General features: G+C 46.8%; 1 protein-coding gene across 2 annotated transcripts in view; it reads right to left on the reverse strand.

Annotated features, from left to right (window-relative positions):
* The window catches only part of cntn5 (contactin 5), a 700,818-nt gene that overhangs the window by 301,736 nt on the left and 382,284 nt on the right, over positions 1-16,798 (reverse strand). For both annotated transcript variants that reach the window (XM_052468732.1, XM_052468731.1), the window contains exon 9: positions 986-1,167. In XM_052468732.1, the coding sequence (XP_052324692.1) occupies positions 986-1,167 (182 nt within the window). The remainder of the gene's footprint in view (positions 1-985; positions 1,168-16,798) is intronic.

Consider the following 16,798-nt stretch of genomic DNA (forward strand, 5'->3'; position numbering starts at 1 on the left):
AGGACTGGGTTGACAGATATTCTACAGTAGGTATCAGGGAGAACACAGGACTGGGTTGACAGATATTCTACAGTAGGTATCAGGGAGAACACAGGACTGGGTCGACAGATATTCTACAGTAGGTATCAGGGAGAACACAGGACTGGGTTGACAGATATTCTACAGTAGTTATCAGGGAGAACACAGGACTGAGTTGATAGATATTCTACATTAGGTATCAGGGAGAACACAGGACTGGGTCGACAGATATTCTACAGTAGGTATCAGGGAGAACACAGGACTGGGTTGATAGATATTCTACAGTAGGTATCAGGGAGAACACAGGACTGGGTTGACAGATATTCTACAGTAGTTATCAGGGAGAACACAGGACTGGGTTGATAGATATTCTACAGTAGGTATCAGGGAGAACACAGGACTGGGTTGACAGATATTCTACAGTAGATATCAGGGAGAACACAGGACTGGGTCGACAGATATTCTACAGTAGTTATCAGGGAGAACACAGGACTGGGTTGACAGATATTCTACAGTAGGTATCAGGGAGAACACAGGACTGGGTTGACAGATATTCTACAGTAGGTATCAGGGAGAACACAGGACTGGGTTGACAGATATTCTACAGTAGGTATCAGGGAGAACACAGGACTGGGTTGACAGATATTCTACAGTAGTTATCAGGGAGAACACAGGACTGGGTTGACAGATATTCTACAGTAGGTATCAGGGAGAACACAGGACTGGGTTGACAGATATTCTACAGTAGTTATCAGGGACAGGACCAGAAGATGAATAGCAGACTGGTTTAAGAGAATGGGCACAACAATAATTAGTCTTCATAACCGCCAAACACACTAGAATCCTAGTAGTATCAGTCAAGTCCAAACCAGAACAAACTGCCCAATAAAACAATGAAACAAAAGCGCCATAATACCATACTAACACCAGAACAATGTGACTCCAGACCAACCATCACATAACTTACTGTAGACCAGGATGTGTCCCTTAAAGGCTGTTACTCCTCTGGGGTTCTCTGCTTTACATTCGTAGGTCCCCGAGTCTTCCAGCTGTACATTAGGGATCTCCAGAACAGCCTGGGACTTCCTCAGACGAGCCTTCTTAGGGATGTTACCGTTCATCTTCCTCCATGTGATTGTCGGGACTGGACTAGCAGGAGAGGAGAGGGTTAATATCCTAGGTAACAGGACTAGCAGGAGAGGAGAGGGTTAAAATCCAAGGTGAAAGGACTAGCAGGAGAGGAGAGGGTTAATATCCTAGGTGAAAGGACTAGCAGGAGAGGAGAGGGTTAATATCCTAGGTGAAAGGACTAGCAGGAGAGGAGAGGATTAAAATCCTAGGTGAAAGGACTAGCAGGAGAGGAGAGGATTAAAATCCTAGGGGAAAGGACTAGCAGGAGAGGAGATGATTAAAATCCTAGGGGAAAGGACTAGCAGGAGAGGAGAGGGTTAAAATCCTAATACATATATACAATTAATAGTCAGACCAGGAAATAAGAGTTGCAAGAAATCGTGGATAGTAGGACTGTAGAGTGGATAGTGTACAGGATAGGGGACTGGAGAGTGGACAGGATTATATAAGAGACTGGTGAGTGGATATTTGACAGGATTATATAGGAGACTGGACAGTGGATATTTGACAGGATTATATAGGGGACTGGACAGTGGATATTTGACAGGATTATATAGGAGACTGGAGAGAGGACAGTTGACAGGATTATATAGGGGACTGGAGAGTGGATATTTGACAGGATTATATAGGAGACTGGACAGTGGATATTTGACAGGATTATATAGGGGACTGGAGAGTGGATATTTGACAGGATTATATAGGAGACTGGAGAGTGGATATTTGACAGGATTATATAGGAGACTGGACAGTGGGTATTTGACAGGATTATATAGGGGACTGGTGAGTGGACAGTTGACAGGATTATATAGGAGACTGGAAAGAGGACAGTTGACAGGATTATATAGGGGACTGGTGAGTGGATATTTGACAGGATTATATAGGGGACTGGACAGTGGGTATTTGACAGGATTATATAGGGGACTGGTGAGTGGATATTTGACAGGATTATATAGGAGACTGGACAGTGGGTATTTGACAGGATTATATAGGGGACTGGAGAGAGGACAGTTGACAGGATTATATAGGGGACTGGTGAGTGGACAGTTGACAGGATTATATAGGAGACTGGACAGTGGATATTTGACAGGATTATATAGGAGACTGGACAGTGGATATTTGACAGGATTATATAGGAGACTGGACAGTGGATATTTGACAGGATTATATAGGGGACTGGTGAGTGGACAGTTGACAGGATTATATAGGGGATTGGAGAGTGGATATTTGACAGGGGATTATATATTTGGGATTATATAGACTGGAGAGTGGATATTTGACAGGATTATATAGGAGACTGGAGAGTGGATATTTGACAGGATTATATAGGAGACTGGAGAGTGGATATTTGACAGGATTATATAGGGACTGGAGAGTGGATATTTGACAGGATTATATAGGAGACTGGAGAGTGGATATTTGACAGGATTATATAGGGACTGGAGAGTGGATATTTGACAGGATTATATAGGGACTGGAGAGTGGATATTTGACAGGATTATATAGGGACTGGAGAGTGGATATTTGACAGGATTATATAGGAGACTGGAGACTGAGTGGATATTTGACAGGATTATATAGGGACTGGAGAGTGGATAGTGACAGGATTATATAGGAGACTGGAGAGTGGATATTTGACAGGATTATAGGAGACTGGAGAGTGGATATTTGACAGGATTATATAGGGAGACTGGAGAGTGGATATTTGACAGGATTATATAGGAGACTGGAGAGTGGATATTTGACAGGATTATATAGGGACTGGAGAGTGGATATTTGACAGGATTATATAGGAGACTGGAGAGTGGATATTTGACAGGATTATATAGGAGACTGGAGAGTGGATATTTGACAGGATTATATAGGGGACTGGAGAGTGGATATTTGACAGGATTATATAGGGGACTGGAGAGTGGATATTTGACAGGATTATATAGGGGACTGGAGAGTGGATATTTGACAGGATTATATAGGGACTGGAGAGTGGATATTTGACAGGATTATATAGGGGACTGGAGAGTGGATATTTGACAGGATTATATAGGAGACTGGAGAGTGGATATTTGACAGGATTATATAGGAGACTGGAGAGTGGATATTTGACAGGATTATATAGGGGACTGGAGAGTGGATATTTGACAGGATTATATAGGGGACTGGAGAGTGGATATTTGACAGGATTATATAGGGGACTGGAGAGTGGATATTTGACAGGATTATATAGGAGACTGGAGAGAGGATAGTTGACATGATTATATAGGAGACTGGAGAGTGGATAGTTGACATGATTATATAGGAGACTGGTGAGTGGATAGTTGACAGGATTATATAGGAGACTGGATAGAGGATAGTTGACATGATTATATAGGAGACTGGAGAGAGGATAGTTGACATGATTATATAGGAGACTGGTGAGTGGATAGTTGACAGGATTATATAGGAGACTGGATAGAGGATAGTTGACATGATTATATAGGAGACTGGATAGAGGACAGTTGACATGATTATATAGGAGACTGGAGAGTGGATAGTTGACATGATTATATAGGAGACTGGTGAGAGGATAGTTGACATGATTATATAGGAGACTGGAGAGAGGATAGTTGACATGATTATATAGGAGACTGGTGAGTGGATAGTTGACAGGATTATATAGGAGACTGGATAGAGGATAGTTGACATGATTATATAGGAGACTGGATAGAGGACAGTTGACATGATTATATAGGAGACTGGAGAGATGACCGGATTATATAAGAGAATGGAGATTGGATATTTGTTCGGTAGGATACTGGATAGTAGGCTAAATTGCACACATCCTTACAATATAATCTGATACATAATACATGTGTGTTTTGCATCCATACCCTAACACCTTGTGGTGTACATACTTCCCAGTGTGAATACTATGGTGTTGCCTTCAAAGAAAAGAGATAAAGGGTTTGAGGCTGTCAACTATCTGCTGTCCAATAGAAGAAAAGCAAACAGGCTCATATTGATCTTATATCAATATGTTCTTTTAATGTGATCTTTATTATCAATATTTCTTCTTTCCCAACATTCTCCTCCCCTTTACATATGCATCTTGTCACTAAGTATTATTGTAAAAAAAAACACTTGAAAACTCCATGGTTCATCTCAAGAGATTTCATCTCTTGAACTGAGATGTTATAGTCCAGGGTGAACTGAGATGTCATGGTCCAGGGTGAACTGAGATGTCATGGTCCAGGGTGAACTGAGATGTCATAGTCCAGGGTGAACTGAGATGTTATAGTCCAGGGTGAACTGAGATGTTATAGTCCAGGGGGAACTGAGATGTTATAGTCCAGGGTGAACTGAGATGTTATGGTCCAGGGTGAACTGAGATGTTATAGTCCAGGGTGAACTGAGATGTTATAGTCCAGGGTGAACTGAGATGTTATAGTCCAGGGGAAATGAGATGTCATAGTCCAGGGGGAAATGAGATGTTATAGTCCAGGGGGAACTGAGATGTTATAGTCCAGGGTGAACTGAGATGTTATGGTCCAGGGTGAACTGAGATGTTATATTCCAGGGTGAACTGAGATGTTATAGTCCAGGGTGAACTGAGATGTTATAGTCCAGGGGGAAATGAGATGTCATAGTCCAGGGGAAATGAGATGTTATAGTCCAGGGTGAACTGAGATGTTATAGTCCAGGGGGAACTGAGATGTCATGGTCCAGGGTGAACTGAGATGTCATAGTCCAGGGTGAACGGAGATGTTATAGTCCAGGGGGAACTGAGATGTTATAGTCCAGGGGGAACTGAGATGTTATAGTCCAGGGGGAACTGAGATGTCATAGTCCAGGGTGAACTGATATGTTATAGTCCAGGGGGAAATGAGATGTTATAGTCCAGGGTGAACTGAGATGTTATAGTCCAGGGTGAACTGAGATGTCATAGTCCAGGGTGAACTGAGATGTTATAGTCCAGGGGGAACTGAGATGTTATAGTCCAGGGTGAACTGATATGTTATAGCCCAGGGTGAACTGAGATGTTATAGTCCAGGGTGAACTGAGATGTTATAGTCCAGGGTGAACTGAGATGTTATAGTCCAGGGTGAACTGAGATGTTATAGTCCAGGGGGAACTGAGATGTTATAGTCCAGGGTGAACTGAGATGTTATATTCCAGGGTGAACTGAGATGTTATAGTCCAGGGTGAACTGAGATGTTATAGTCCAGGGGGAAATGAGATGTCATAGTCCAGGGGGAAATGAGATGTTATAGTCCAGGGGGAACTGAGATGTTATAGTCCAGGGTGAACTGAGATGTTATGGTCCAGGGTGAACTGAGATGTTATATTCCAGGGTGAACTGAGATGTTATAGTCCAGGGTGAACTGAGATGTTATAGTCCAGGGGGAAATGAGATGTCATAGTCCAGGGGGAAATGAGATGTTATAGTCCAGGGTGAACTGAGATGTTATAGTCCAGGGGAACTGAGATGTCATGGTCCAGGGTGAACTGAGATGTCATAGTCCAGGGTGAACGGAGATGTTATAGTCCAGGGGAACTGAGATGTTATAGTCCAGGGGGAACTGAGATGTTATAGTCCAGGGGGAACTGAGATGTCATAGTCCAGGGTGAACTGAGATGTTATAGTCCAGGGGGAAATGAGATGTTATAGTCCAGGGTGAACTGAGATGTTATAGTCCAGGGTGAACTGAGATGTCATAGTCCAGGGTGAACTGAGATGTTATAGTCCAGGGGGAACTGAGATGTTATAGTCCAGGGTGAACTGATATGTTATAGCCCAGGGTGAACTGAGATGTTATAGTCCAGGGTGAACTGAGATGTTATAGTCCAGGGTGAACTGAGATGTTATAGTCCAGGGTGAACTGAGATGTTATAGTCCAGGGGGAACTGAGATGTTATAGTCCAGGGTGAACTGAGATGTTATATTCCAGGGTGAACTGAGATGTTATAGTCCAGGGTGAACTGAGATGTTATAGTCCAGGGGGAAATGAGATGTCATAGTCCAGGGGGAAATGAGATGTTATAGTCCAGGGGGAACTGAGATGTTATAGTCCAGGGTGAACTGAGATGTTATGGTCCAGGGTGAACTGAGATGTTATATTCCAGGGTGAACTGAGATGTTATAGTCCAGGGTGAACTGAGATGTTATAGTCCAGGGGGAAATGAGATGTCATAGTCCAGGGGAAATGAGATGTTATAGTCCAGGGTGAACTGAGATGTTATAGTCCAGGGGGAACTGAGATGTCATGGTCCAGGGTGAACTGAGATGTCATAGTCCAGGGTGAACGGAGATGTTATAGTCCAGGGGAACTGAGATGTTATAGTCCAGGGTGAACTGATATGTTATAGCCCAGGGTGAACTGAGATGTTATAGTCCAGGGTGAACTGAGATGTTATAGTCCAGGGTGAACTGAGATGTTATAGTCCAGGGTGAACTGAGATGTTATAGTCCAGGGGAACTGAGATGTTATAGTCCAGGGTGAACTGAGATGTTATAGTCCAGGGGAACTGAGATGTTATAGTCCAGGGTGAACTGAGCTGTCATAGTCCAGGGTGAACTGAGCTGTTATAGTCCAGGGTGAACTGAGATGTCATAGTCCAGGGGGAACTGAGATGTTATAGTCCAGGGGGAACTGAGATGTTATAGTCCAGGGGGAACTGAGATGTCATAGTCCAGGGTGAACTGATATGTTATAGTCCAGGGTGAACTGAGATGTTATAGTCCAGGGGGAACTGAGGTGTTATAGTCCAGGGGGAACTGAGATGTTATAGTCCAGGGTATCTCTGAGTCTCTCTACCCAAACGACCTCCAGCTGAGAACCATGTCTGTGACTACATGATGTATTCAGATCAGGTTATCAGCCCAACTAATCATCATGATTTCTATGATTAGTGTGTGTGCGTGTGGCTGTTCATCATCCGTTTGGTGATGCTCCTCTATGCCCTTGTGACTGCTCTGCTCTCTCTATGATAGATGGGTTGAACATGTAGCAGGAGAATGTCATACCATACTATATTACTATATGAAGCTGTGTAAGACAGCTCTCAGACAGATGGAACTGTGACAGACAGGGAAACCGCCGGTGCTCCCATCCATCATCCATCACTCGGCCATTCCATCAGCTATCATCCATCACTCGGCCCATCCATCATCCATCACTCGGCAATTCCATCAGCTATCATCCATCATCCATCACTCGGCCCATCCATCATCCATCACTCGGCTCATCCATCACTCGGCTCATCCATCATCCATCACTCGGCCCATTCATCATCCATCATCCATCACTCGGCCCATCCATCATCCATCACTCAGCCCATCCATCATCCATCACTCGGCCCATCCACCATCCATCACTCGGCCCATTCATCATCCATCACTCGGCCCATCCATCATCCATCACTCGGCCCATCCATCATCCATCACTCAGCCCATCCATCATCCATCACTCGGCCCATCCATCATCCATCACTCGGCCCATCCATCATCCATCATCCATAACTCTCATCCACCCCATTCATCCATCATCATCACTCTCCATCATCCATCACTGGCCCATCCATCCATCATCCATCACTCGACCCATCCATCATCCATCTCTCGTCCCATGTTATCACTTGTAGCCCATCCATCATTCAAAATCACAAGGACATCCATATCCATGAAGGGATCCATCATCCATCACTCTGCTCATCCATCAGTGATGTCTGATTACATCATGCATCTAATGGAGTGAAGGGATCATCCATCACTGTCCATCCACCATCCATCAAACATGTCCATTACCATCCATCACTAATGGATCCAGTGATGTCTGACCACTGTCTGCCCATCCAGTGTAGTGATGTCTGATTACATCATCCTCTAATGGAGTGAAGGGATGTCCATTACTGTCTGCTCCAATGGATCAAGGGATGTCTGACCACTCTGCATCTAATGGAGTGAAGGGATGTCACCACTGTCTGCTCTAATGGATCAAGGGATCACTGACCACTGTCTGCCATCCATCACTCTGGCCCATCCACCATCCATCACTGTCCCATCCATCATCCATCAATGGAAGGGATGTCTGACCACTGTCTGCTCCATCATGGAGTCAAGGGATGTCCACCACCATGTCTGCTCTAATGGATCACTGAAGGGATCCACCACCACTGTCTGCTCTAATGGATCCATGTCTGACCACTGTCTGCTCTAATGGATAACTCATGTCTGATTACATCTGCTCTAATGGAGTCCATCATGTCTGATCCATCATCCATCAATGGATCCATGATGTCTGATTACTGTCTGCTCCATCATCCAGTGATGTCTGATTACCATCTGCTCTAATGGATCCAGTGATGTCATTACTGTCTGCTCTATCATCCAGTGATGTCTGATTACATCTGCTCTAATGGATGTAGTGATGTCATTACTGTCTGCTCTATCATCCATCATGTCTGATTACTGTCTGCATCTAATGGTGTAGATGTTATTACTCACTCTGTAGAATGTTCATTACTGTTCAAAAATGGAGTGTAATGGATTACTTTTTATATGTAGTGATGTCTGATTACTGTCTGCTCTAATGGAGTGTAGTGATGTCTGATTACTGTCTGCTCTAATGGAGTGTAGTGATGTCTGACTACTGTCTGCTCTAATGGAGTGTAGTGATGTCTGATTACTGTCTGCTCTAATGGAGTGTAGTGATGTCTGATTACTGTCTGCTCTAATGGAGTGTAGTGATGTCTGATTACTGTCTGCTCTAATGGAGTGTAGTGATGTCTGATTACTGTCTGCTCTAATGGAGTGTAGTGATGTCTGTAACCCTTACAGTGTGTAGTGGTTGTCAAACATTATGATCGTACCACTAAGGGAGGTCAGTGTGCTCAAGGGGACAACAAGAGATTGGATTATAGAATTGAATTGAAACAGCTTGGAACAAGTCCTTACTTCTGATGTAATATCTCCAGTATCAATATGTCTAGCTTCCAGACATGACATAAGGGGTACAGACATGACACAAGGGGTACAGACATGACACAAGGGTTACATACATTAAAAAGAGGTGCAGACATGACATAAGGGGTACAGACATGACATAAGGGTTACAGACATTAAAAAGAGGTGCAGACATGACATAAGGGGTACAGACATGACATAATGGGTACATACATGACATAAGGGGTACATACATGTCTACTCTACATGTCCATACACCGAGGTATGTTCAGAGAATGTTCTAGTGCTGGAAGCTAGACGTATTGATACTGGAGATATTACATCAGAAATAAGGACTTGTTCCAAGCTGTTTCAATTCTATAATCCAATCTCTTGTTGTCCCCTTGAGCACACTGACCTCCCTTAGTGGTACGATCATAATGTTTGAGTAAGCACGCAGTCAAGGGAGGAGATGGGAGAGTAAGCACGCAGTCAAGGGAGGAGATGGGAGAGTAAGCACGCAGTCAAGGGAGGAGATGGGAGAGTAAGCACGCAGTCAAGGGAGGAGATGGGAGAGTAAGCACGCAGTCAAGGGAGGAGATGGGAGAGTAAGCACGCAGTCATGGGAGGAGATGGGAGAGTAAGCACGCAGTCAAGGGAGGAGATGGGAGAGTAAGCATGCAGTCATGGGAGGAGATGGGAGAGTAAGGATGTAGTCAAGGGAGGAGATGGGAGAATAAGGATGCAGTCAGAGGGAGGAGATGGGAGAGTAAGCACGCAGTCAAGGGAGGAGATGGGAGAGTAAGCACGCAGTCAAGGGAGGAGATGGGAGAGTAAGCACGCAGTCAAGGGAGGAGATGGGAGAGTAAGGATGCAGTCAGGGAGGAGATGGGAGAGTAAGGATGTAGTCAGAGGGAGGAGATGGGAGAGTAAGCACGCAGGTCAGGGAGGAGATGGGAGAGTAAGCACGCAGTCAGGAGAGGAGATGGGAGAATAAGGATGTAGTCAGGGAGGAGATGGGAGAGTAAGCATGCAGTCATGGGAGGAGATGGGAGAGTAAGCACGAGTCATGGGAGGAGATGGGAGAGTAAGCATGCAGTCATGGGAGGAGATGGGAGAGTAAGCACGCAGTCATGGGAGGAGATGGGAGAATAAGCATGCAGTCAAGGGAGGAGATGGGAGAGTAAGCATGCAGTCAGGGAGGAGATGGGAGAGTAAGCATGCAGTCATGGGAGGAGATGGGAGAGTAAGCATGCAGTCAGAGGAGGAGATGGGAGAGTAAGGATGCAGTCAGAGGAGGAGATGGGAGAATAAGCATGTAGTCATGGGAGGAGATGGGAGAGTAAGCACGCAGTCATGGGAGGAGATGGGAGAGTAAGGATGTAGTCAGGGAGGAGATGGGAGAGTAAGCATGTAGTCATGGGAGGAGATGGGAGAGTAAGCATGCAGTCATGGGAGGAGATGGGAGAGTAAGGATGCAGTCATGGGAGGAGATGGGAGAGTAAGCATGCAGTCAGGGAGGAGATGGGAGAGTAAGGATGCAGGTCATGGGAGGAGATGGGAGAATAAGGATGCAGTCATGGGAGGAGATGGGAGAGTAAGCACGCAGTCATGGGAGGAGATGGGAGAGTAAGGATGCAGTCATGGGAGGAGATGGGAGAGTAAGCACGCAGTCATGGGAGGAGATGGGAGAGTAAGCATGCAGTCAGAGGAGGAGATGGGAGAGTAAGCATGTAGTCAGAGGAGGAGATGGGAGAATAAGGATGTAGTCAGGGGAGGAGATGGGAGAGTAAGGACGCAGTCAGGAGGAGGAGATGGGAGAATAAGGATGTAGTCAGGGGAGGAGATGGGAGAGTAAGGATGTAGTCAGGGAGGAGATGGGAGAGTAAGGATGTAGTCAGGGAGGAGATGGGAGAGTAAGCATGTAGTCAGGGGAGGAGATGGGAGAGTAAGGATGTAGTCAGGGAGGAGATGGGAGAGTAAGGATGTAGTCAGGGAGGAGATGGGAGAGTAAGCATGCAGTCAGAGGAGGAGATGGGAGAGTAAGCATGCAGTCAGGGAGGAGATGGGAGAGTAAGCATGCAGTCATGGGAGGAGATGGGAGAGTAAGGATGTAGTCAGGGAGGAGATGGGAGAGTAAGGATGTAGTCAGAGGGAGGAGATGGGAGAATAAGGATGTAGTCAGGGAGGAGATGGGAGAGTAAGGATGTAGTCAGAGGAGGAGATGGGAGAGTAAGGATGAGTCAGAGGAGGAGATGGGAGAGTAAGGATGAGTCAGGGAGGAGATGGGAGAGTAAGGATGTAGTCAGGGAGGAGATGGGAGAGTAAGGATGTAGTCATGGGAGGAGATGGGAGAATAAGGATGTAGTCAGGGAGGAGATGGGAGAGTAAGGATGTAGTCAGGGAGGAGATGGGAGAATAAGGATGTAGTCAGGGAGGAGATGGGAGAGTAAGGATGTAGTCAGAGGAGGAGATGGGAGAGTAAGGATGAGGTCAGAGGAGGAGATGGGAGAGTAAGGATGAGGTCAGAGGAGGAGATGGGAGAGTAAGGATGTAGTCAGAGGAGGAGATGGGAGAGTAAGGATGTAGTCAGGGAGGAGATGGGAGAGTAAGGATGTAGTCAGAGGAGGAGATGGGAGAGTAAGGATGAGGTCAGAGGAGGAGATGGGAGAGTAAGGATGAGGTCAGAGGAGGAGATGGGAGAGTAAGGATGTAGTCAGAGGAGGAGATGGGAGAGTAAGGATGAGTCAGAGGAGGAGATGGGAGAGTAAGGATGAGGTCAGAGGAGGAGATGGGAGAGTAAGGATGAGGTCAGAGGAGGAGATGGGAGAGTAAGGATGAGGTCAGAGGAGGAGATGGGAGAGTAAGGATGAGGTCAGAGGAGGAGATGGGAGAGTAAGGATGAGATGGGAGAGTAAGGATGAGGTCAGAGGAGGAGATGGGAGAGTAAGGATGTAGTCAGAGGAGGAGATGGGAGAGTAAGGATGTAGTCAGAGGAGGAGATGGGAGAGTAAGGATGTAGTCAGGAGGAGATGGGAGAGTAAGGATGTAGTCAGGAGGAGATGGGAGAGTAAGGATGTAGTCAGAGGAGGAGATGGGAGAGTAAGGATGTAGTCAGGAGGAGATGGGAGAGTAAGGATGTAGTCAGAGGAGGAGATGGGAGAGTAAGGATGTAGTCAGAGGAGGAGATGGGAGAATAAGGATGTAGTCAGGAGGAGATGGGAGAGTAAGGATGACGTCAGAGGAGGAGATGGGAGAGTAAGGATGTAGTCAGAGGAGGAGATGGGAGAGTAAGGATGTAGTCAGGAGGAGATGGGAGAGTAAGGATGTAGTCAGGAGGAGATGGGAGAGTAAGGATGTAGTCAGAGGAGATGGGAGAGTAAGGATGTAGTCAGGAGGAGATGGGAGAGTAAGGATGTAGTCAGAGGAGGAGATGGGAGAGTAAGGATGTAGTCAGAGGAGGAGATGGGAGAGTAAGGATGTAGTCAGAGGAGGAGATGGGAGAGTAAGGATGTAGTCAGGAGGAGATGGGAGAGTAAGGATGTAGTCAGAGGAGGAGATGGGAGAGTAAGGATGTAGTCAGAGGAGGAGATGGGAGAGTAAGGATGTAGTCAGAGGAGGAGATGGGAGAATAAGGATGTAGTCAGGGGAGGAGATGGGAGAGTAAGGATGTAGTCAGAGGAGATGGGAGAGTAAGGATGTAGTCAGGAGGAGATGGGAGAGTAAGGATGTAGTCAGAGGAGGAGATGGGAGAATAAGGATGTAGTCAGGGGAGGAGATGGGAGAGTAAGGATGTAGTCAGGAGGAGATGGGAGAGTAAGGATGTAGTCAGAGGAGGAGATGGGAGAGTAAGGATGTAGTCAGAGGAGGAGATGGGAGAGTAAGGATGTAGTCAGAGGAGGAGATGGGAGAGTAAGGATGTAGTCAGAGGAGGAGATGGGAGAATAAGGATGTAGTCAGGAGGAGATGGGAGAGTAAGGATGTAGTCAGAGGAGGAGATGGGAGAGTAAGGATGTAGTCAGGAGGAGGAGATGGGAGAGTAAGGATGTAGTCAGGAGGAGATGGGAGAGTAAGGATGTAGTCAGAGGAGGAGATGGGAGAGTAAGGATGTAGTCAGAGGAGGAGATGGGAGAGTAAGGATGTAGTCAGAGGGTGAGATGGGAGAGTAAGGATGTAGTCAGAGGAGATGGGAGAGTAAGGATGTAGTCAGAGGAGGAGATGGGAGAGTAAGGATGTAGTCAGGAGGAGGAGATGGGAGAGTAAGGATGTAGTCAGGAGGAGATGGGAGAGTAAGGATGTAGTCAGGAGGAGATGGGAGAGTAAGGATGTAGTCAGAGGAGGAGATGGGAGAGTAAGGATGTAGTCAGAGGAGGAGATGGGAGAGTAAGGATGTAGTCAGAGGAGATGGGAGAGTAAGGATGAGGTCAGAGGAGATGGGAGAGTAAGGATGTAGTCAGAGGAGGAGATGGGAGAGTAAGGATGTAGTCAGGAGGAGATGGGAGAGTAAGGATGTAGTCAGAGGAGATGGGAGAGTAAGGATGTAGTCAGAGGAGGAGATGGGAGAGTAAGGATGTAGTCAGGAGGAGGAGATGGGAGAGTAAGGATGTAGTCAGGAGGAGATGGGAGAGTAAGGATGTAGTCAGAGGAGATGGGAGAGTAAGGATGTAGTCAGAGGAGGAGATGGGAGAGTAAGGATGTAGTCAGGAGGAGATGGGAGAGTAAGGATGTAGTCAGGAGGAGATGGGAGAGTAAGGATGTAGTCAGAGGAGGAGATGGGAGAGTAAGGATGTAGTCAGAGGAGGAGATGGGAGAGTAAGGATGTAGTCAGAGGAGGAGATGGGAGAGTAAGGATGAGGTCAGAGGAGATGGGAGAGTAAGGATGTAGTCAGGAGGAGATGGGAGAGTAAGGATGTAGTCAGAGGAGGAGATGGGAGAGTAAGGATGTAGTCAGAGGAGGAGATGGGAGAGTAAGGATGTAGTCAGGGAGGAGATGGGAGAGTAAGGATGTAGTCAGAGGAGGAGATGGGAGAGTAAGGATGTAGTCAGAGGAGGAGATGGGAGAGTAAGGATGTAGTCAGAGGAGATGGGAGAGTAAGGATGTAGTCAGGAGGAGATGGGAGAGTAAGGATGTAGTCAGAGGAGGAGATGGGAGAGTAAGGATGTAGTCAGAGGAGGAGATGGGAGAGTAAGGATGTAGTCAGGAGGAGATGGGAGAGTAAGGATGTAGTCAGGAGGAGATGGGAGAGTAAGGATGTAGTCAGAGGAGGAGATGGGAGAGTAAGGATGTAGTCAGAGGAGATGGGAGAGTAAGGATGAGGTCAGAGGAGATGGGAGAGTAAGGATGTAGTCAGAGGAGATGGGAGAGTAAGGATGTAGTCAGAGGAGGAGATGGGAGAGTAAGGATGTAGTCAGAGGAGGAGATGGGAGAGTAAGGATGTAGTCAGAGGAGGAGATGGGAGAATAAGGATGTAGTCAGAGGAGGAGATGGGAGAGTAAGGATGTAGTCAGAGGAGGAGATGGGAGAGTAAGGATGTAGTCAGGGAGGAGATGGGAGAGTAAGGATGTAGTCAGAGGAGATGGGAGAGTAAGGATGTAGTCAGAGGAGGAGATGGGAGAGTAAGGATGTAGTCAGGAGGAGATGGGAGAGTAAGGATGTAGTCAGAGGAGATGGGAGAGTAAGGATGTAGTCAGAGGAGGAGATGGGAGAGTAAGGATGTAGTCAGGAGGAGATGGGAGAGTAAGGATGTAGTCAGGAGGAGATGGGAGAGTAAGGATGTAGTCAGAGGAGGAGATGGGAGAGTAAGGATGTAGTCAGGAGGAGATGGGAGAGTAAGGATGTAGTCAGAGGAGAGATGGGAGAGTAAGGATGTAGTCAGAGGAGGAGATGGGAGAATAAGGATGTAGTCAGGAGGAGATGGGAGAGTAAGGATGTAGTCAGAGGAGGAGATGGGAGAGTAAGGATGTAGTCAGAGGAGGAGATGGGAGAGTAAGGATGTAGTCAGGAGGAGATGGGAGAGTAAGGATGTAGTCAGGAGGAGATGGGAGAGTAAGGATGTAGTCAGAGGAGATGGGAGAGTAAGGATGTAGTCAGAGGAGATGGGAGAGTAAGGATGTAGTCAGGAGGAGATGGGAGAGTAAGGATGTAGTCAGAGGAGATGGGAGAGTAAGGATGTAGTCAGGAGGAGATGGGAGAGTAAGGATGTAGTCAGAGGAGATGGGAGAGTAAGGATGTAGTCAGAGGAGGAGATGGGAGAATAAGGATGTAGTCAGAGGAGGAGATGGGAGAATAAGGATGTAGTCAGGGGAGGAGATGGGAGAGTAAGGATGTAGTCAGGAGGAGATGGGAGAGTAAGGATGTAGTCAGAGGAGGAGATGGGAGAGTAAGGATGTAGTCAGAGGAGGAGATGGGAGAGTAAGGATGTAGTCAGGAGGAGATGGGAGAGTAAGGATGTAGTCAGAGGAGGAGATGGGAGAGTAAGGATGTAGTCAGAGGAGGAGATGGGAGAGTAAGGATGTAGTCAGAGGAGGAGATGGGAGAGTAAGGATGTAGTCAGAGGAGATGGGAGAATAAGGATGTAGTCAGGAGGAGATGGGAGAGTAAGGATGTAGTCAGGAGGAGATGGGAGAGTAAGGATGTAGTCAGAGGAGGAGATGGGAGAGTAAGGATGTAGTCAGAGGAGGAGATGGGAGAGTAAGGATGAGGTCAGAGGAGATGGGAGAGTAAGGATGTAGTCAGAGGAGGAGATGGGAGAGTAAGGATGAGTCAGAGGAGATGGGAGAGTAAGGATGTAGTCAGAGGAGGAGATGGGAGAGTAAGGATGTAGTCAGAGGAGGAGATGGGAGAGTAAGGATGTAGTCAGAGGAGGAGATGGGAGAGTAAGGATGTAGTCAGAGGAGGAGATGGGAGAGTAAGGATGTAGTCAGAGGAGATGGGAGAATAAGGATGTAGTCAGGAGGAGATGGGAGAGTAAGGATGTAGTCAGGAGGAGATGGGAGAGTAAGGATGTAGTCAGAGGAGGAGATGGGAGAGTAAGGATGTAGTCAGAGGAGGAGATGGGAGAGTAAGGATGTAGTCAGAGGAGGAGATGGGAGAGTAAGGATGTAGTCAGGAGGAGATGGGAGAGTAAGGATGTAGTCAGAGGAGATGGGAGAGTAAGGATGAGGTCAGAGGAGATGGGAGAGTAAGGATGTAGTCAGAGGAGGAGATGGGAGAGTAAGGATGTAGTCAGGAGGAGATGGGAGAGTAAGGATGTAGTCAGAGGAGATGGGAGAGTAAGGATGTAGTCAGAGGAGATGGGAGAGTAAGGATGTAGTCAGGAGGAGATGGGAGAGTAAGGATGTAGTCAGAGGAGATGGGAGAGTAAGGATGTAGTCAGAGGAGATGGGAGAGTAAGGATGTAGTCAGGAGGAGATGGGAGAGTAAGGATGTAGTCAGGGGAGGAGATGGGAGAGTAAGGATGTAGTCAGAGGAGGAGATGGGAGAGTAAGGATGTAGTCAGAGGAGGAGATGGGAGAGTAAGGATGTAGTCAGAGGAGATGGGAGAGTAAGGATGTAGTCAGGAGGAGATGGGAGAGTAAGGATGTAGTCAGGAGGAGATGGGAGAGTAAGGATGTAGTCAGAGGAGGAGATGGGAGAGTAAGGATGTAGTCAGAGGAGGAGATGGGAGAGTAAGGATGTAGTCAGAGGAGGAGATGGGAGAGTAAGGATGAGGTCAGAGGAGATGGGAGAGTAAG

Source organism: Oncorhynchus keta, chromosome 18 (assembly GCF_023373465.1).
Source record: "Oncorhynchus keta strain PuntledgeMale-10-30-2019 chromosome 18, Oket_V2, whole genome shotgun sequence".
Lineage (NCBI taxonomy): Eukaryota > Metazoa > Chordata > Actinopteri > Salmoniformes > Salmonidae > Oncorhynchus > Oncorhynchus keta.